General features: G+C 38.5%; 1 protein-coding gene across 1 annotated transcript in view; it reads left to right on the forward strand.

The window, feature by feature from the left end:
- Positions 1-21,205, forward strand: part of CNTNAP2 (contactin associated protein 2) — a 1,977,233-nt gene that overhangs the window by 880,987 nt on the left and 1,075,041 nt on the right. Inside the window, exons 5-6 of the mRNA XM_043589809.1 lie at positions 13,812-14,015; positions 18,693-18,877. Coding sequence (XP_043445744.1) covers positions 13,812-14,015; positions 18,693-18,877 — 389 coding nt within the window. The remainder of the gene's footprint in view (positions 1-13,811; positions 14,016-18,692; positions 18,878-21,205) is intronic.

Consider the following 21,205-nt stretch of genomic DNA (forward strand, 5'->3'; position numbering starts at 1 on the left):
GACACTGAACCAGATGGCCTCTCCTCCGGACCACCACAGCTGTGGGTCCCAGGCACCAACAGACAACTCCTGCGGGTTTGAATGTTAGGCTTTCTTTTTCTTTTTTCTTTCCTCTCTTTTCTTGTTCTTTCTACCCTCTTGTTTTTTTGGTTGTTTATTTTTTTGTTTGATTTTGTGTTTTTTTTTTTCCTTTGGAATCAGGCTCATAGTTTCTCATTTGATTTTTGGTCAAATGTTACCATATATATATATTTTTTCTTTCTCTGCTTTGTTTAATCAGGCATTTTTACTCTATTCTTTTTATACCTTTTCTCTATCTTTGTCGTCTTTATTTTCCTTTCTCTCTCTCTACAGTAAGCCTTATAATTTCTTTGATTCTCTGCTTGCTGGTTCCCCCCCACCCTTCATTTTTTTTTTCTTTGTATGGGATCAGGTCCCCTGTTCTTTCCTTTTTTCCAGGGTTACTTCAACGAACAAATCAAAGCACACCTGGTGGAAGGTCTAAACAGTCCAGCACTATGAGAAAGGAAGAGCTGAGTGACCAGGGGGATAGAGGAGCCAGAGTGCACACAACACACTCAGAAACACTTACTGCAGTGCCAGGCCCTGGGACCCCTTTTTAATATGGTAGTTTTTGCAGGTACAGGACACAAAGCAAGCAATTACAACACATAAAATACAGAAACCTAGTCAAAATGAGGAAACAGAAGATTCTCCCAAAAGAAACTCCAGGAAGAAATGACAGCCAAAGAATTGCTCACGACGGATATAAACAATACAGCTGAACAAGAATTTAGAATAACAGTCACAAGACTAATAGCCGGGCCTGAAAAAAGCATGGAAGACAGCAGAGCATCTAGTGCTGCAGAGATCAAAGACCTAAGAAATAGTCACAGTGAATTAAGAAATGTTGTAAGTGAGATGCAGAATAAAGTAGATGAAGTGACAGCAAGGATGGAAGAAGCAGAGGAGAGAGTAGGTGAAATAGGAGATAAAATTATGGACAACAATAAAACAGAAACAAAGAGGGAAAGGAAGTTACTAGACTACTCAGGGAGAATTAGAGACCTAAGTGATTCAGTAAACCAAAGTAATACCCATATCGTAGGAGTTCCATAAGAAGAAGAAGGAGAGAAAGGGGCAGAAGGTTTATTTGTACAAATTATAGCTGAGAACTTTACTAATATGGGGAAAGAAATAGGCATACAAGTCTAAGAGGCACAGAGAACTCCCTTCACAATCAGCAAAAATAGGTCAACAGCACAACTTATCATAGTGAAACTGGCAAAATACAAAGCTAAAGAGAGAATTCCGAAAGCAACTGGGGACAAACAGGCTTTAACCTACAAGGGTAGACACATAAGGGAAGTAGCAGATATGTCCACTGAAACTTGGCAGGCCAGAAGGGAGTGGCAGGAAATATTCAAATTGCTGAATAGGAAAAAATATGCAGCCAAGAATCCTTTACCCAGCAAGGCTTTCATTCAGAGCAGGAGAGATAAAGCCTTCCCCAGATAAACAAAAACTAAAGGAGTTCATGACCACTAAGCCAGCCCTGTAGGAGATCCCAGGGGGGACTCTGTAAGTGGAATGCAGCAAAGACTACAAAGGACCAGAGACATCACCACAAGCATGAAACCTACAGATAACACAATGACACTGAATCCATATCTTTCAATAATCACTGTGAAAGTAAATTGACTAAATGCCCTCATCAAAAGACATAGGGTATCAGAATGGATAAAAAAAAAAAACAAACAAGATCCATTTATATGCTGCCTACAAGAGACTTATTTTAGACCTGAGGACACCTGCAGATTGGAAAAATGGGGGGTAGAGAACAATCTTTCATGCTACTGGATGTCAAAAGAAAGCTGGACTAGCTATACTTACATCAGACAAACTAGATTTTAAAACAAACACTGTAAACAAGAGATGAAACGGGCATTATATCATAATTAAGGGGTCTGTCCATCAAGAAAAGCTAACAATCATAAATGTTTATGCCCCCAGCATGAAAGTACCCAAATATATAAATCAATTAATCACAAACATAAATGTATAGATAATAATACCATGATTGTAGGGGACTTTAATACTCCACTTACAACAATGGACTGACCATCTAGGCAAAAAGTCAATAAGGAAACAATGGCTCTGAATGACACATTGGACCAGATGGACTTAACATATATATTCATAACTTTTCACCCAAAAGCAGAATACAGATTGTTCTCAAGTGCACATGGAACATTCTCCAAAATAGATCACATACTGGGTCACAAAAAAACTCTCAACAAAAGGATTGAGATCATACCATGCATATTTTCAGATCACAATGCTATGAAAGTTGGAAATAAACCAGAAGAAAACATTTGGAAAGCCCCCAGATACTTGGAGGTTGAAGAACATCCTACTAAAGAATGAATGAGTCAACCCTGAAATTAAGAAATTAAAAAAAATAGATGAAGCAAATGAAATGAAAACACGATAGTCCAAGCCCTTTGAGATGCAGCAAAGGCAGTCCTAGAAGGAAAATACATTGCAGTTCAGGCCTATCTCAAGAAGCAAGAAAGGCCCAAAATACAGAACCTAATCTCACACCTGAAGGAGCTAGAAAGGGAGCATCAAAGAAAGTCCAAAGCAACCAGAAAAAGAGAAATAATAAAGATTAGAGCAGAAATAAACAGAATAAAAAAAAAACAGTATAAAAGATCAATGTATCAACAGCTGTTTTTTTTGAAAGAATAAACAAAAGTGATAACCCTCTAGACAGACTTCTCAAAAAAAAAAAGAGGACCCAAAATAGATAGCATTATGAATTAAAGATATCACAACCCACACCATAGAAATGCAAACAGTTATTAGAGAACATTATGAAAAATTACATGCCCACAAACTGGACAGCCTGGGAGAAATGGACAAGTTCCTATGCATTCACACTGTACCAAACTCAAATGGGAAGAATTAGAAAATTTGAACAGACCCATAACCAGTGAAGAGATTGAATAGGTTATCAAAAAATCTCCCAACAAATAAGAGTCCTGTGTCAGATGGGTCCCCAGGGGAATTCTACCAGACATTTAAAGCAGAGTTAATACCTATTCTGTTCCAAAAAAATAGAAATAGAAGGAAAGCTTCCAGACTCATCCTATGAAGCCAGCATTGCCTTGATTCCAAAACCAGACAAAGACCCCACTAAAAAGGAGAATTATGGGCCAATATCCTTGATGAACATGGATGTAAAAATTCTCAACAAGATACTAGCAAATCGAATTCAACAGTGATTATTTTTTAATGCTTATTTATTTTTGAGAGACAGAGCATGAGCAGAGGAAGGGAAGAGAAAGAGGAAGACACAGAATCCGAAGCAGGCTCCAGGCTCTGAGCTGTCAGCAGAGAGCCTGACACACGGCTCGAACCCACTAACTGTGAGATCATGAACTGGGCCAGAGTTGTACACTTAATCTGCTGAGCCACCCAAGCACCCTAAACTCAACAGTATATTGAAAGCATTATTCACCATGATCACGTGGGATTCATTCCTGAGCTTCAGAGCTGGTTCAGTATTTGCAAATCAACCAACATGTTGCATCACATTAATAAAAGAAAGGATAAGAACCATATGATCCTGTCAATAGAAGCAGGAAAAATATTTGACAAAATACAGCATCCTTTCTTAACAAAAACCCTCAAGAAAGTCGGGATAGAAGGAACATACCTTAACATCATAAAAGCCATATATGAAATTCCCACAGCTAATATGATCATCAATGGGGAAAACTGAGAGCTTCCCCCCGAGATCAGGAACACAACAGGGATGTCCACTCTCACCACCGTTGTTTAACATAGTGTTGGAAGTCCTAGCCTCAGCAGTCAGGCAACACAATGAAATAAAAGGCGTCCAAATTGGCAAAGAAAGTCAAACTTTCACTCTTCACAAATGACATGATACTCTACATGGAAAACCAGAAAGACTCAACCAAAAAACTGCTAGAGCTTATACATGAATTCAGCAAAGTTGCTGGATATAAAATCAGTATACAGAAATCAGTTGCATTTCTATACACCAATAATGAAGCAACAGAAAGAGATATCAAGGAATCATTCCCATTTATATTTGCACCAAGAACTATAGAATACCTAGGAATAAACCAACCAAAGAGGTAAAAGATGTGTATGCTGAAAACTATAGAAAGCTTATGAAAGAAATTGAAGACACAAAGAAATGGAAAAACATTCCATGCTCATGGATTGGAAGAACAATTATTGTTAAAATGTCAATACTACCCAATGCAATCTACACATTCAGTGCAATCTCAATCAAAATAGCACCAGCATTCTTCACAGAACTAGAACAAACAATCATAAAATTGTATGGATCCACAAAAGACTCTGAATAGTCAAAGTAATGTTGAAAAAGAATACCAAAGCTGGAGGCATCACAATTCCAGACTTTAGCCTGTATTACAAAGCTGTAATCATCAAGACAGTATGGTATTGGCACAAAGACCGACACATAGACCAACGGAATAGAATAGAGAACCCAGAAATGGATCCACAAATATATGGCGAACTAATCTTCGACAAAGCAGGAAAGACTATCCAGTGGAAAAAAGACAGCCTCTTTAGCAAATGGTGCTGGGAGAACTGGACAGCGACATGCAGAAGAATGAACCTGGACCACTTTCTTACACCATACACAAAAATGAACTCAAAATGTATGAAAGATGTAAATGTGAGACAGGAAACCAAAAACTACAGGAGAGAATAGGCTGCAACCTCTTTGACCTCGGCTGCAGCAACTTCTTACCAGACATGCCTCTGGAGGCAAGGGAAATAAAAGCAAAAATGAATTGTTGGGACTTAAGATAAAAAATCCTCTGCACAGCAAAGGAAATAACAAAACTAAAAGGCAACCAATGGAATGGGAGGAGATATTTGCAAATGATATATCAGATAAAGGGTTAGTATCAAAAATCTATAAATAACGTACCAAACTCAATACAGAAAAAGCAAATAATCCGGTGAAGAAACGGGCAGAAGATATGGATAGACACTTTTCCAAAGAAGACATTCAGATGGCAAACAGACGCACGAAATGATGCTCAACATTGCTCATCATCAGGGAATTACAAATCAAAACCACATTGAGATACCACCTTATGCTAGTCAGAGTGGCTAAAATTAACAACTTAGGAAACAACAGATGTTGGCAAGGATGTGGAGAGTGTTACCCTCTTGCACTGTTGGTGGGAATGCAAACTCATACAGCCACTTTGGAAAACGGTATGGGGTTCCTCTAAAAATTAAAAATAGAATTACCGCTACAACCTAGTAATAGCACTACTAGAAATGTATCTAAAGGATACAGGAGTGCTGATTCGAAGGGGCACATGCACCCCAATGTTTATAGCAGCACTATCAACAATAGATAAATTATAGAAAGAGCCCAAATGTCCATCAACTGGTGAATGGATAAAGAAGATATGGTATATTGCACAACATGGATGGAACTGGAGGGTATTTTGCTAGGTGAAATAAGCCAGTCCGAGAAAGACAGATATCATATGCTTTTACTCATACGTGGAATTTGAGAAACTTAGCAGATGACCATAGGGGAAGGGAGGGGAAAATTAGATACAAAAAGGGAGGCAAACCGTAAGAGACTCTTAAATACAGAGAACAAACTGAGGGTTGATGGGGGTGGGGTAAATGGGTGATAGGTATGAAGAAGGCACTTGTTGGGATGAGCACTGGGTGTTGTATACAAGTGATGAATCACGGGAATCTACTCCTGGAGCCAAGACTGCATTTATGTTAGCTAACTTGACAATAAGTAAAATATTAATAAACAAGAAAGAAAGAAAACATAGACATTTTAAATTTCACAGGGCTTGGAACTGGGCAGATGTGACTGCATGAGACAGGAAGACGCTAAAGAAAGCCTCAGGTCTCTGTCTTGAGTGACTGGATAATGGAGCCAAGGGCAGAGGTAGCCGGCCCAGAGAAGGAATTATGTGTTGGATGCATAGAGTTAGATTTACCTGTGGAAAGTCCATGTGGATCTTCCAGGCAGTTAGATACCAGAGTCCAATCCTGTGGAAAAATAAAATCAGACTCCTCTGATGTTGTTTTTCTGCCATGAGTTATCAAGTACTTAAGGGCAAAGCAACACAACTTAAGGAGAAATATTGCACAAATTGTGAGATGCTGACCTTCATGGAAGAGCCTTGAAGGTTTTTGTTTTATTACTTCCCCCAAATAGAAGTGACTTTTCAGAGTCTATATCTAGATAATTTTTGAAGTATTTGGAAAAGGCTTATTTTGCTATTATTCTAAATTACCTGTTATTGACATTTTGGAATCTATTTTAACTCTTTAGGTTTAAACCACAGGTATATTGAAAGAAAAGGCAGTGGTTTAGAAGAAAGAAATTAATCAGATCAGAGTAGTGTGCCGATGAGATGAGATAGATTATGTTCTTCCAGAGTTAATATCTGTTGGTTGAATAATACCAAGTTAATTAATAATAATGGAACGAATTGTATCCCTCCACCCCCCACACACAAAAAATAGCCTAACATTACCATTCTTTTCTTCTGATAGTTGAAACTTTGGATATATGAAAAATTGTCATGCCCAAGGGGAATCAGAATGGTTCTTGAAATTTCTTCCAATCTGGTGATTCTGATTTTTAATGAAAAAGTAAAACAATAGTGTATTTAATACTTTAATCCAATTTATTGAAATATGAATGACAACATGAAATCATTTAGCAAATACTTACTGAGTCCCAGCTGTTTCTAAGGCACTGAGTACTGGGCTTCAGGATGAAGGAAAACAAAGTCTCTGACGCATATGTTTTCAGAAGAGGAGAATGTGTACCATGCTGTAAATATATAAACACGTGAACATGTCAGGTAGAGATAAATGTTGTGAAGAATAGAAGTGAGTTGAATAGATGGAGAGTAAAGATGGCAGCAGGCATGCTGTTTTGTAAGGAATGGTCAACGTATTCAAAATAAAATGGGGCATCTGTTGGCTCAGTTGGTAGGCATCCGACTTTTGGTTTTCTGCTCAGGTCATGATATCGTGGTTTGTAAGATTGAGCCCCACATCGGGCACTGTGCTGTTAGTGTGGAACCTGCTTGGTTTTCTTTCTCCCTTTCAGTCTCTGTCCCTCACTCACACACATGTTCTCTCTCTCTCAAAATAAATATTAAAAAAAGATACCCATACTTTAAAAAAGAATATATAGATTTGCATTTATGCAACATTTACAAAACTAAGGAAATTTCACCTGGTAGTGTTTTTAAACTTTACTTCCAGAGATATATTTCAAACTATTGAAAGTGGCCTGGGTATGTATTTATATAAATGTAATGTTAAAAATGGGTGCCTGGCTGGCTCAGTATGTAGGGCATGTCACACTTGATCTCAAGGTCATGAGTCAAAACCCATGTTGAGCATAGAGCTTACATAATACGATGTACAAAATAGGAAATTATTTTTTTTCAAAATAGGAAATTATTTTTAAAACTTAAAGCTCATGTGCAGTAGAGTACTATGTAGCCACTGAAAATTTCATTGAAGAAAAATTTAGCAGAAAAAATACTGGAATAATATATATAGAAAAACATTGAGTATTTTGATAACTATGTGGTATAATTGTATATGATGTAAATGGCCTTTTTTTGCTTTCATATATGATATAAAATTTTTACAGTGAGTACATATTTTATGACAATAAAACAACTTATTTTAAAATATCAAACCCTTTAGATTACCACTTAAATTAATGGTCACTTCAGGGGAGCCTAGATGGCTCAGTTGGTTAAGCATCCAATGTCAGCTCAAGTCATGATCTCATGGTCTGTGGGCTTTAGCCCTGCGCTGGGCTCTGTGCTGACAGCTGAAAGCCTGGAGCCTGCTTCGCATTGTGTCTCTCTCTCTCTTTGCCCCTCCCTCTGCTCACACTCTGTCTCCCTGTCAAAATAAAGACATGAAAAAAAATTAATAGTCACTTCAGTGTATTTAAATAGTAATCAGTAATCACTTAAATATTACTACTGCTTTTAAAAGTCACTATGCAAAAAGATTTGATTGAAATGGAGAGAGCTTCAAAATCATAGCAAATCTTTGTGAAATCAGCTACTTAGAAATACTTCATAAATTTGTGTCCTTTTTCTTTCAGTCATCTGTTTGTGTGAAAGGATATAAAATATAGATAGATTACAATGATGTATATTTACAGAAAAACTATCTTGTGCTTTCTAAAAAGCAAACTAAAAAAACAAGCTGTAAGTTTCTCAGTACGATGCGAATTTGGGGCTTCTTGGAAAAATGTCTGATTTCTACATTCAGGGCAAGGACATTGCAAGATGAAGTTAGAGAATTTTGTAGTGCCAGGAAGTGAGGAATTGAGTGAGTGAGTAAGAGAGAGAGAGAAAGAGAGAGAGAGAGAACGCGAAGGGGGAGGGGGCAGAGCAGGAGGTGCCACAGGGCAAATAGACGAAAGAGACGGTCTGAAAGAGCTCTTGATGGCCAAAGCTGGAACACTTTGAGTACTGGCAGTATTCAGTTCAGCTAAAAGCATAAACATGTGCAATCCCACAGTGATATACGTGAGTAAATGAATAGAACAAATCTTCCTTCAGAAGAATTCCAAGCAATACATGTAGATACTTCTGTCTCCATGAGCTGGAGTTAATTCCCCTTACCCTATGTATGGACTGAACCCTGGTGACTCACTTCCCCAGAGAGTAAAAGGAAAACAAAACAAAAGGAAAAACAGTAAGACGGCAGATAGCACCTTAGCCAACGTCACTAGGGAGAAGTTACGTTGAGATGGTGCTTCCCCTGGTAAGTGATGACACCGCAAGTCTATGGTGGTCTCCCCAAACAGCTATAACACCAGTCCAGTCCTCAAAAATTCAGACCTACGTAGGCTGAGGAAGAGTCAACAAAATATGAGACTGGTAGTCTTCTAAAGTGTCAGAGTTAGAGAGGACTGAGAAACTGTCACCAGTTGGAGGAAACTAAGGAAACATGCTGACTGAGTGCATTGCGAAATCCTGAAAAAGAAAAGACAAGACATTTGTGAAAGCTGGCGAAATCTCAACATGGTCTGTATTTCAATGAATAGTGTTCTACCTAAGTTAATGTCTTAGATTTGACACATATGCAGGTTACGTACAGTGTTAACAGTAGAAGAAGCTGAGTGAGGGTGTATGGGAACCCTGTTCTGTCTTTGGAACCTTTTCTGTTTATCTGAAATTATTCCAAAAAGAAGTTTTATCATAAAGAAAATAGCAAAAACAAATTCTCATTGAAGAAATTGGACATCCGACTGATGGTATGTTTTTAGCTAGCAAAAATCCTCTTTTGGAAAAAAAGTGACATAAAAACTAATGTTTATTGACAAAAACCAAACAGTAGAGTGTAATCCATATGTTTGTGTGTGTATATATATATACGTATATATGGATTATATAGATTTGTTATATACATATACACACACATACATATTCTGTGTATGCAGATTCAAATGATCAGAAATGGACATTATGAGCGGCACCTGAATGGCTCAGTTGGTTAAGCGTCCAACTTTGGCTCGGGTCATGATCTCACCATATGTGAGTTTGAGCCCTGCATCTGGCTCTGTGCTGATAGCTCAGAGCCTGGAGCATGCTTCAGATTCTGTGTCTTCCTCTGTCTCTGCCCCTCCCCTGCTTGTGCTCTCTCTCTCAAAAATAAATAAACATAAAAAAATTAATAAATGGACATTATGAGTAGCTATTTCAGTAAAATAGAATTATGTCCTTTTGATTTTGTTCTTTTTTTAATTTTTTTAAATGTTTATTTATTTTTGAGACAGAGAGAGACAGAGCATGAACGGGGGAGGGTCAGAGAGAGGGAGACACAGAATCTGAAACAGGCTCCAGGCTCTGAGCAGTCAGCACAGAGCCCGACGCGGGGCTGGAACTCACGGACCGCGAGATGGTGACCTGAGCCTAAGTCGGACGCTTAACCAACTGAGCCACCCAGGCGCCCCATTGATTTTGTTCTTTAACCCTTTTGTATTCTCAGTTCTTTTGCAAGAAAGTGAAATATTTGTAAGAAAACAGGAAATCAGAAGTAGTTCCTAAGTACTTATTTTGGAGTGCTGTATTCAAATACATTTTTATTTCTTTCAAACGAATAGGCTAAATTACCATTTCAAATTATATATATGCTTACTTTATGTAAGTGGCTTGGTGCATGAAGGTCAATAAAACATGAATTAGCTAAAACATACAATTTCTCAACTAATATTTGTAAATATTATTTATCCAAAACTCAAGCTGCTTATCAGTCAACATTTTGAACCATAACCAAAGGAAATGACATTCTTGTCTCTCTCTCTCCACCCCTCCATACACACACACACACACACACACACACCCCTATGCATATATCTATATAGAATGATGTTTGGATAATTCCTCACGTTAAATAGGTGGGTAGGTGGGTAGATGAATAACTGTGTAAAATGTAGAGGGATGTGCACCAACCTTTTGCCCATATTGATCATACTGGTGATCTCCTAGGTTCAGAATTTACTTTCTACATCTCTGTTTCTGTATTAATTTCCTTTCAGTTGGAAACATACATTATATTTTAGTAAAAAAATATAGCAAAGATAGTTTTTAAATATTAAAATCTTTAGATGGTAAACCCTCCTCCAGAATATCCAAATTCGGAAAGTAAAGACCAACAATGAAATTAAAATAAAAAGAAAAGAAAACAGCCTTCTCTACCATGACATTTTGATGAATTGGGCACGTTACCAGCTCTCTGAGTTATTGTTAGAAACAGAATCGGGGAAGCACTGTGATTTTGCATTCAGTCTTTGACTAGCCATTGTTGTTGTTCAGATTGCTTAAACAGTTCAGCCATACATATTTAATCACTGCATAGAAAACTTAATTCTAGGGAGTGATAAGCAATCAGGGTAATAGGGGTGGGGGGGAAGGTGGCTTGTCCCAAAATAAGCACAACGTAGTATTAGATGTCAAATGAAATTTAAATGTATTTTTGTAGGAAATAGAATTAAATTCTGATAGTTTTTATAATATCCCAGACTCTCTTCAGAGTGTACAGTATGTTTTTCTGTAAGAATGTTATATCACAGATTATTTAGAGGAATTTTGTAATTTCAAAGACCACTCTAAGCTCACGTCCACATACTGATATGCAAGCTTTAACTTAGTCATAGAAGAACAGCTTTGGTTTCATAATGCAAGAGTGCTGGCTTGCAGAGCATTTTATCAGTTTCTCGAATGACCATTGACCACTTACCATTTGTCAGATGAGTGTTGGTCCACATGAATAGTGTTCATTTATGTGTTTCTTAATATTCTAGGGCTGCGTGAAGAGATCAACCATGCCCATCCTTCTTCTCACTTTTTCCATTGCCCTAAAAGTGAGGATGAGAGGCACCAACATTTGTGCTGTTCTGTGCCTGAAACTGATTGTAGATTTTGATTTAGAAGAAGATAGGGGAGGGGTGAATTCTTTCTTCTATCTAAGCTCAGAGAACATTTCCGTCCTGAGAGATGAATGGGGAATATTTTATGTCAATTAATATATATTGAAGGTGTATAAAACAATGATGTGTCTATTATTCAACTGTCACTGACATGAAATTGACTGCAAAATTACTTTCTGGAGTTCAGAATTTACTCCCTCCTCCTGACTTTTCGTTTATGCACTTTTCAAGACAAAAAGTAATTTCTACTGACTGCTGGATTATAAATTCAACCTGGGATTTTATAATCATATTCCACTTTTTTTTCTCTCTTACCTCTCATCACAGATGATAAAGATATTGCAATTGGAATTCAGCTGTGACAGTATAGATGATTAAGCTAAAGTCTAATTGGCTTTGCAGTGTTAGCGGAAGCCTAAATTTAATGGTTGGTTTTTCCCCCATAGTAAAATAAACCTCTGTGATTTACAGCCTCCGAGAACAGAATTCTGTTGATTAAGAAGGTCTTTTTATGGACGGTAAAGATTGACTATATGGATGAAAATTTAAAGTGCAAAGTTATATTTTTCTTTCTGAACTTTGTAGAATGCAACAATTCTCTAATTAAATAAGAACTAATTAAGAGCAAAACTTGTAATGGCAAGTGACGCACAAAGTGGATGTGGCCGTGGTGACTACATTCTGTCCCAGAACTGAAGCTACCATGCGGTGGCCCACTTGAAGTATTCCCTGTGGCAACTGAAGCAAACGAGTGCCAGAGAACTAGGACAGGAGATGAGAAAACATTTCTCCAGGAGACTTTAAACTTGTTTTTATTTTTCTCCAACGTCACTCAGGTATTCTTTAGCAAGACCTTGCCCCAAACTGAGAGGCGGGCTTCATTCAGGCTTGTAATTCTAAAGTAATTAAAGCTATCTAGTTTGACTAGGTTTTGTTTTATTTTTTAAATTTGTTTTTGATGTTTATTCATTTCTGAGAGACAGAGAGAGAGAGAGAGAGAGAGCGCGCGCGAGCTGTCTCTGGGGGAGGAGCAGAGAGGGAGACTTAGAATCCAAAGCAGGCTCCAGGCTCTGAGCTGTCAGTGCAGAGCCCGAAGTGGGACTCGAACCCACGAACTGTGAGATCATGACCTTAGCTAAAGTCAGACGCTTAATAGACTGAGCCACCCAGGTGCCCCATGACTAGGTTTTCTATTATTTAAAAGTAAAAGCTAAAAGGAAAGGATTTTTACAAATATTTTTAATGACAAAGGTCTAATTACAACTAAGCTTCTGTTTGTACTCAAAACTTGATATGAATAATTACAGTTCATCTTTGAGCCATCCCATGGATTGGGAACTTACTAACCAATAGTGCATAATAAGTAAGATACGTTTCATTTTTCTTTCTGGTGTGAGTAAGTAGCAATTATGAAACTAATCCACTCCCCCCCCCATCACCTGTTTCTAAGGATGGTGACAAAATTGTTCATGCTTCCAAAAAATTTATATAATTTTATGTCTTCAATAAAATTCTCTAAACTCAAATTAGAGTTACTCTAGTCAGAGATGAGGCTAGATATTTGTTCTTCTAACACATATATGGGTAAGGATGTCTTTGCTCATGGTAGCAAAAAACATGGGCAGTCTGTCTCTCTCTTCCAAAGACATGCGGCTAACAAGAAATTTCAGGCAGATATGAGGTCCAAGAGCAAATAGTAAGAAGCTTCTTAAAGTTCAATTAGCTATAAACTCTGGGTACCACCATAAAGGCTACTGAAAATGGGGTTGAATATAAACCGTTAGAAAAATGAGTACACCCTCAAACCCTGCATTCCAGGATCCTTTATTCTTATATCAAAAAATAAATTTGTGAGTGAAGTGTATATTTAAAAACCATGAGTAGCCCCATTTAAGAAAGATATATTAAAATCTCATAATATGTCAAAGATTTTTAAAAAAATTACTTTTTTCCAGTAAACTCCAGACTCCCAAGTTAATATTTGAAGCATATAAATAATTAATGGAATTTATGTTGTTAGTATTATAATTGAAGTAAGATTTTATGCTACTAAAGGCCCCTTTGATCATTTTTTATGAATACCCTCCCTAAAATTTATTTCAGACCACATAAGCCAAAAGAAGAAATAGAACAAGAACCAGGACTCCAGATTTTTCAGGAAAAAAAAAAACTTCTTTCTCATTTATTCTGTGCAGACATCCATTGGAAGTGGGTGTATTTTGCAGTGGGTAGCGACATATAAGAATTGAAATAAAATGTTACTTGTTTCTTCTTTTAGGGGCTGATGTTATCAACTTTGATGGCCACGTTGTGTTACCATATAGATTCAGAAACAAGAAGATGAAAACACTTAAAGATGTCATCGCCTTGAAATTTAAAACCTCTGAAAGTGAAGGGGTGATCTTGCATGGAGAAGGACAGCAAGGGGATTACATTACCCTGGAACTGAAAAAAGCCAAGCTGGTCTTCAGCTTAAACCTAGGTATGTTCTGACTTTTGGCCCCATTCTTTCCTTTTATTAGTATTCCCATTAGTAAAATGTTAAAGTTGCTTAATCCTTAAAACGTAAATTACAGGGGCGCCTGGGTGGCGCAGTCGGTTAAGCGTCCGACTTCAGCCAGGTCACGATCTCGCGGTCCGTGAGTTCGAGCCCCACGTCGGGCTCTGGGCTGATGGCTCAGAGCCTGGAGCCTGTTTCCGATTCTGTGTCTCCCTCTCTCTCTGCCCATCCCCCGTTCATGCTCTGTCTCTCTCTGTCCCAAAAATAAAATAAACGTTGAAAAAAAATTAAAAAAAAAAAACGTAAATTATAAAAAAAAAAGCAGTTCCTATTATGTTTTCAATTTATTTTTAATCCATAGTGGGTTAATCCATTTTAATTCACATATACTTACTCATTAAAAAATAATTATTACATTCTTGGCCTAAGCAAGGTACTGTACTAATATCTGAGATATGGTGGTAAGCAAATAGAGGAGGTCCTTGAGTTCACGAAATGTATGACCTAGTGGAGGAGTCAGACGATATCTTACCTATTATTATTTTAAAACAACTGGATCAAAAGCAATGACTTCAGGGGCGCCTGGGTGGCGCAGTCGGTTAAGCGTCCGACTTCAGCCAGGTCACGATCTCGCGGTCCGTGAGTTCAAGCCCCGCGTCGGGCTCTGGGCTGATGGCTCAGAGCCTGGAGCCTGTTTCCGATTCTGCGTCTCCCTCTCTCTCTGCCCCTCCCCCGTTCATGCTCTGTCTCTCTCTGTCCCAAAAATAAAATAAATGTTGAAAAAAAATTAAAAAAAAAACGTAAATTATAAAAAAAAAGCAGTTCCTATTATGTTTTCAATTTATTTTTAATCCATAGTGGGTTAATCCATTTTAATTCACATATACTTACTCATTAAAAAATAATTATTACATTCTTGGCCTAAGCAAGGTACTGTACTAATATCTGAGATATAGTGGTAAGCAAATAGAGGAGGTCCTTGAGTTCACGAAATGTATGACCTAGTGGAGGAGTCAGACGATATCTTACCTATTATTATTTTAAAACAACTGGATCAAAAGCAATGACTTCAAATAATGATAAGTAGTATCAGCTCCATTAAATAGGCTAAGATGATAAAGGATACTAGAGGCAAGAACGGTCAACATTGGAATAAGTATTGAGGAATATCCTTCCCGGGAAGATACTCAAGCTGAGATCTCAGTTATGACTAAAACTAGCCATGAGAATGTTGAGGAGAAAAAGCAGTCCAAGGTAGCAATCCCTACTGATGAAAATCTGGCCTGCTCGGGGAACAGGAAGGAGGCTGGTGGGGGTGGATGAAATGAGTCAGTGGGAGAGAAGACAAAATCTGGAAGTTGGGGATTGTTCAAATCCTATTAAGATGCTGTACGGCATGGTAAAGGTTTTAGATATTATTCTTTAAGGAAGAGAAACTATAGGTAGGCTTTAAACCATGTGGCCTCATGATCTTATTTTTAAAAGTTTTGCTCAGTCTTCTGTAAAATAAAATGCTTGCATTTGCACGAGAGGCAAAGCCAGACTTCCACATCATGCGAATGAGCGATGGTCCTGGCTTGCAGAGGTGGCCGTCAGCAGAGATGCAGGGAAGTAGGTCTAGTTGGGACATGATTTTAGCGGTAAGTTCAGCCTGCTTGGTAATTAGAAAGAAAGAGAATTAGCGAAGGAGAATTCCTCGACACCTAATGGATGTAAGTGCCGTTTTCAGAAGTAGAGACAACTCTGTTTTCTCTATAGAGTTTCTTCTAAGAAAGGATCATGAGTTTCTTCTAATAGAGGAGGTCTAGGGGCACCTGGGTGGCGCAGTCGGTTAAGCGTCCGGCTTCAGCCAGGTCACGATCTCGCGGTCCGTGAGTTCGAGCCCCGCGTCGGCCTCTGGGCTGATGGCCCGGAGCCTGGAGCCTGTTTCCGATTCTGTGTCTCCCTCTCTCTCTGCCCCTTGCCCGTTCATGCTCTGTCTCTCTCTGTCCCAAAAATAAATAAACGTTGAAAAAAAAATTTTAATAGAGGAGGTCTAAAATGGACATGGTGCATTTCAGTTGCCTGTTAGACACAGGGGGTTGCATGTATGAGATTGAGAGAAGGTGTTACATGGAGACTGAGGGGAGTGGACCGTGGCAGGTGGAACCAGTGGTGTCAGAGACCAGGAAGAGAAAAGATGTGGCTGCTGTTTCGGATTCACCTAAGATGTCACGAAGAGGAAGACAGGCAGGTGAATATTGGCTGACGAAGTTACTGCTGCCTTTCTCTCCATGGAATAGAAAGGACAGTAGTTTTATTGACATAGGTTTAAGAAAAGATAAGAAATGTGGAAGCGAGTTTTTCAAACATAATCAACTAGAAATCGGAGAATCAGGAATCAGAGAAATGAAATATTGCCTGGAAAAGGAGTTGAACTAGAGTGAGTTACTCTTTGGTTTGATTTTTTGTTGTTTTTAAGCATTTTAAGCCTCTTGTTTGGCTAAAAATTTCAGGATTTATGTAAGAACTTTTTGAAGGGCATCATACAAATTCCATAAAGTCTTCTGTTATAAAGAGTAACAGAATTCTACAAAAATTTGCATCTAAAATATATTAATAGCTGAAATTCTCATGTTAAATGCATCCCAGGAGAAAGCTACAAAACTAAACATTAGAACGTTAAAACAGATCCTGCCTCTTTCACTTGCTTATCAGTCTGAGCGGTCCAAACATACTAAATTTTATTACTTTGAAAATCAGTATTATACTAAAAAGGACAGTTTCTTATTTTTAAGTTTATTCATTTATTTTGAGAGACAGAGAGCGAGAGAGAATATCAGCAGGGGAGGACAGAGAGAGAGAGAGAGAGAGAGAGAGAGAGAGAGAGAAAGAGAATACCAAGCAGGCTCTGCACTGTTAGCATGGAGCCTGATGCGGGGCTCGAACCCATGAACCTTGAGATCATGACCTGAGCCGAAACCAAGAATTGATTGTTTAACCGACTGAGCCACCCAGGTGCCCAACTCTAAATCATTTTTGAAACAAGTTTAAATAGAAGACGAAAAGCAGAAATGGGTGGGGAGAGGTTTGATAACAGAAAATAAAATCTAAGCACTTGAACAAATATGCATACCCACACACACACACACACACACACACACACACACACACACAGAGCAGTTGAATTATATCTAAGGATCTTTATTTTTTCAACCCTTTCTCCTTTTTTTTTCCTAAAGTGAAACACAGAGAGAAGCCTTTTAAAAGCCATGTGCTTTATATAGGTGTGATGTTACTGTTCTGAAGCAAGTACCCGATCCTGTGACCTCACAGAATGATCATTACCTTTTCACTGCAAAGCAGTTTACTCGCAGTTTTATTGACTGACTGGAATTTATGACAGTCAAGGAAATGGACTCACTCAGAGGTCCACTGTGCCTTTTGAATGCCATTACCTAAATATCAGGCATATCTAGCTGCTGCTGAGTCTTGTAGCCATTTAAAGTAATTTAAAGGAATAAAATTGAGTGTGTCCTTTCACTTAGACTTGTTCATGCTTTTCTTTCTCCCTCTCTGCCCCACCGCCACATGTCCATACACAATCATGGTCACAATCCCGACACGTTTCATTTCATCACCAGAAGGAAAGAAAATCCGATCTAGGAAAACTATAGAAAATGTCAGGTGGAGACATCTTTAGCATCCTAACTGTGAGGAAAAAAAAAGAAAGAAAGAATTCGATGCTCTAATCAGTTGTGTGTTTCTCTTATTTCTGTCATTCTATTTATTCTGAAACCGTGATATATTTTTATAGCATTTAGTTTTGCCTGACCACGGAAAGCAATACTTGATTAGGCAAAATAGAAGGTAGTATAAAACGTGTGAACGGTAAACAGAGAAGACTTGAGTAAACATTTTGGATTCTTGAACCCTTTCACTCTCATTTATGGCCTTATTGCCATAAACTAGATTAATGCCACAGATACATTTTTGCAAGTTTTTATTTTAAAACATAACTCGAGTTAATTTTCCGTGCAATTAAATATTACACTGTGCTTAAAATGACCGCTTCTGGAGCCAGTGGGAACTGGAAACCGTCATGCTGTGTTTTCTTGACCGATAATAAAAATAACAGCAACAATGAAAGACGGTTAACAGGTAACATGGTGTAGCGAGTGCTCACTCTTTGCCAAGAAGTAAGTTGAGTTCTTTGGGTGTACTAATTACTTTAATCGTCATAGCAACCTTGTAAAGCTGCTGCTCTTCTTTTCTCCATCTTACACGTGAGGCAGCATATGTGCAGGAAAGCGGCCAGCTCGCCCAGGATGATGGCGCGAGCCGCTGCTGGAGCCAGCCTGAGAACTCGGGCACTTTGCTCCAGAGCCGTGGGCACTGACTCTGTAAGGAACCCATCAGATCTAGCGGAATTCATGGCACCGTGGGGAAAAAGCTCATTTTTTTTCTTCTTAAAGGAGATGTTTCCCATTTTTAATAACTTTTATGTATTTTGAGTATGCAGCTGTTTTTAAGCGTAGTTATGCATGCTGGGCCCTACGGCAGTGTCAGGGGACGGGACTTTTGAGGGCAACGCCGGCCTATGGCTGTACATGAAAAGTCCGCTGCCCCCCAGGGTCACTGTGGTGTCACTGCCTCATTTCTGTTCGTCCCACGACTCAGGAAGCAACCAGCTCGGCCCCATCTACGGCCACACGTCTGTGACGACCGGAAGTCTGCTGGACGATCACCACTGGCACTCTGTGGTCATCGAGCGCCAGGGCCGGAGCATCAACCTCACCCTGGACAGGGGCGTGCAGCACTTCCGCACCAACGGAGAGTTCGACTACCTGGACCTGGACTACGAGGTGAGCGCCAGCACGTGGCCGTGGCGGGAGGGCCCCGGGGGCTGCTGCTGTCCCCCACGGCTCTGCCGGGAGACCGTCAGGCACGTAGCCGCCAACGCCACCCACTTTCGACTCCGGGGAAGTCTCATCGTTCAACTTCAGGGCCCAATCTATTCACGCTGTCATTTTATTCGTTTCTGAATTTCTACTTTTTCATTGTATTTGAAATGTTTTAAAAATCTTGGTACCAACGTAATCATTTGAAGGGAACGGACCATCTGTCCTGTCATCAGGGCGATTCAGTAAGTCCAGAATCAAATATAAGATGTAATCTGTCCATTGTTAGTTAATTATGCTATAAATCACCCATTCTTCTTGAGGGTGGATGGACATCATATTATAAACGCAGGGCTGCCTAATATTTATTACAAAATATTGACTGAGAAATTCCAAGTTCTGATTTATATTACGTCATTTATGAATTCATGACTGTAGATAGTTCCTCAGGTTCTATTTTCTCAGATATAATTATCATATAAGAAATAAAGTAAATATAGAATATTTTAAGAAGTTGTTCATAAATAAGAGGACATATTTTACTCCCTAAATGACCAATGATTAAAAAAAATTGTTGATTATATCGATCCCATAAAAACTATATAGTCCCATATTATACAGGTTGGCATTTCAGGTTTTTTAATAAATTATTTGGAGAGCAGTTCAACCTTAAAATGTCCACACAAAATGTTAATCACATATAGAGATAAGAGTTCTAGACAAACAGTGTTACATTTTCTAGAAGAAAAAGGATGACAATGAAAAAAAAGAGAGTAGCACTAAAATAAATAGGATGAAATATTATTCAGCAAGAGGTTTCCAAACTTTCTTACTTTGCAAAACCCTCAGTGTGTTATTAATTTTTCCACACAATCCTAGACTATTCTGTAATAGTTTGAGCCAAACAACTTAATATATGTTTATAGCCTAACAACTCAGGAGCCCTTTGAACAAAATGCAGCTAAAATAAAAGAAAAAATGTACATTCATATGAAAGAAAGAACAATGGTTACTTGCCGATGGGCGGCGTGTTCCTGTGCTGTCTAGCTCCTCAGATTTTGGAATCAGATTTGACTGCCATTCTCGTCTTCTGTCCCACTTTTACCTTCATGTGACACTGTTTTTATCAGAGAAACAGCCAAAAACTCATGTTCACAAAGACAGGAAATCATCAAAAGCAGTGCAGTAGGATGTTGGAACGGTGAACTAGTTCAAGCTCGCGTTTCACATAATGCCCAGAACATGTCAAATATCACTGTGTCTTCTTTAAAAATATAAAGTGTAGGGGCGCCTGGGTGGCTGAGACAGTTAAGCATCCGACTCTTGGTTTTGGTTCAGGTCACCATCTCACGGTTCATGAGACAGAGCCCCGCGTCGATCTCTGCGCTGACAGCAGGAGCCTGCTTGGAATTTTCTCTCTCCCTCTCTCTGTAGCCCTTTTCTACTCAGCCCGTGTGTGTACGTGCTCTCCCTCTCTCAAAATAAATTTAAAAACTTAAAAAAAATATCAAGTGTATGGTAGCTGTGACCCTTTGGGGTTTCTGTGCTCAGTATGCCTCGCTCCCAGTTTTGAAATTGTGTGTACACACACACACACACACACACACACACACACACATATACACACACACACAGACTTTTAAAAATGTGTAATAGGCTTACCATAAGATAATTGAAAAAGTTAGGATTTACACCTGTGTTTTATATTTTCTTTTCTTTTTTTTCATTAATGTTTATTTTTGAGAGAGAGGGAGACAGAGCACAAGCAGGGCAGGGGCAGAGAGAGAGGGAGACACAGAATCCGAAGCAGGATCCAGGCTCTGAGCTGTTAGTACAGAGTCCAACAGGGGGCTCGAGCCCATGAACTGTGAGATCACGACCTGAGCCGAAGTCAGACGCTCAACTGACTGAGCTACCCAGGTGCCTCTATATTTTCTTTAAATATTTAAATAGTTTCTAAATTGTCTCCAAGATGAATCTGTTACATACATTCCTATATAGGAATTTAAAATAGATTATGCTACATAAACCTTGATATTGAGATTTATTAACATTAAAATAAGTTTAAGGTTATCAGAAAATAATTGTATCCATTCCCCAAAAATCTCCTTAAAGCAAAATGATTATTGCAAGGGAAAGAATATTAAAATCCCAGAAGTTTCTCTTTTTTTCTAAATTAGTGTATTTCTTGGCTTAGGTAGCTTATCTCTCCCTGTATGAGAGAACCTAAAGATGAATTATTCATCCTCCATTAATAAACTCTGAAGTATCATACAAGAGATTAGAGATCCT

This window comes from Prionailurus bengalensis, chromosome A2 (assembly GCF_016509475.1).
Source record: "Prionailurus bengalensis isolate Pbe53 chromosome A2, Fcat_Pben_1.1_paternal_pri, whole genome shotgun sequence".
NCBI lineage: Eukaryota > Metazoa > Chordata > Mammalia > Carnivora > Felidae > Prionailurus > Prionailurus bengalensis.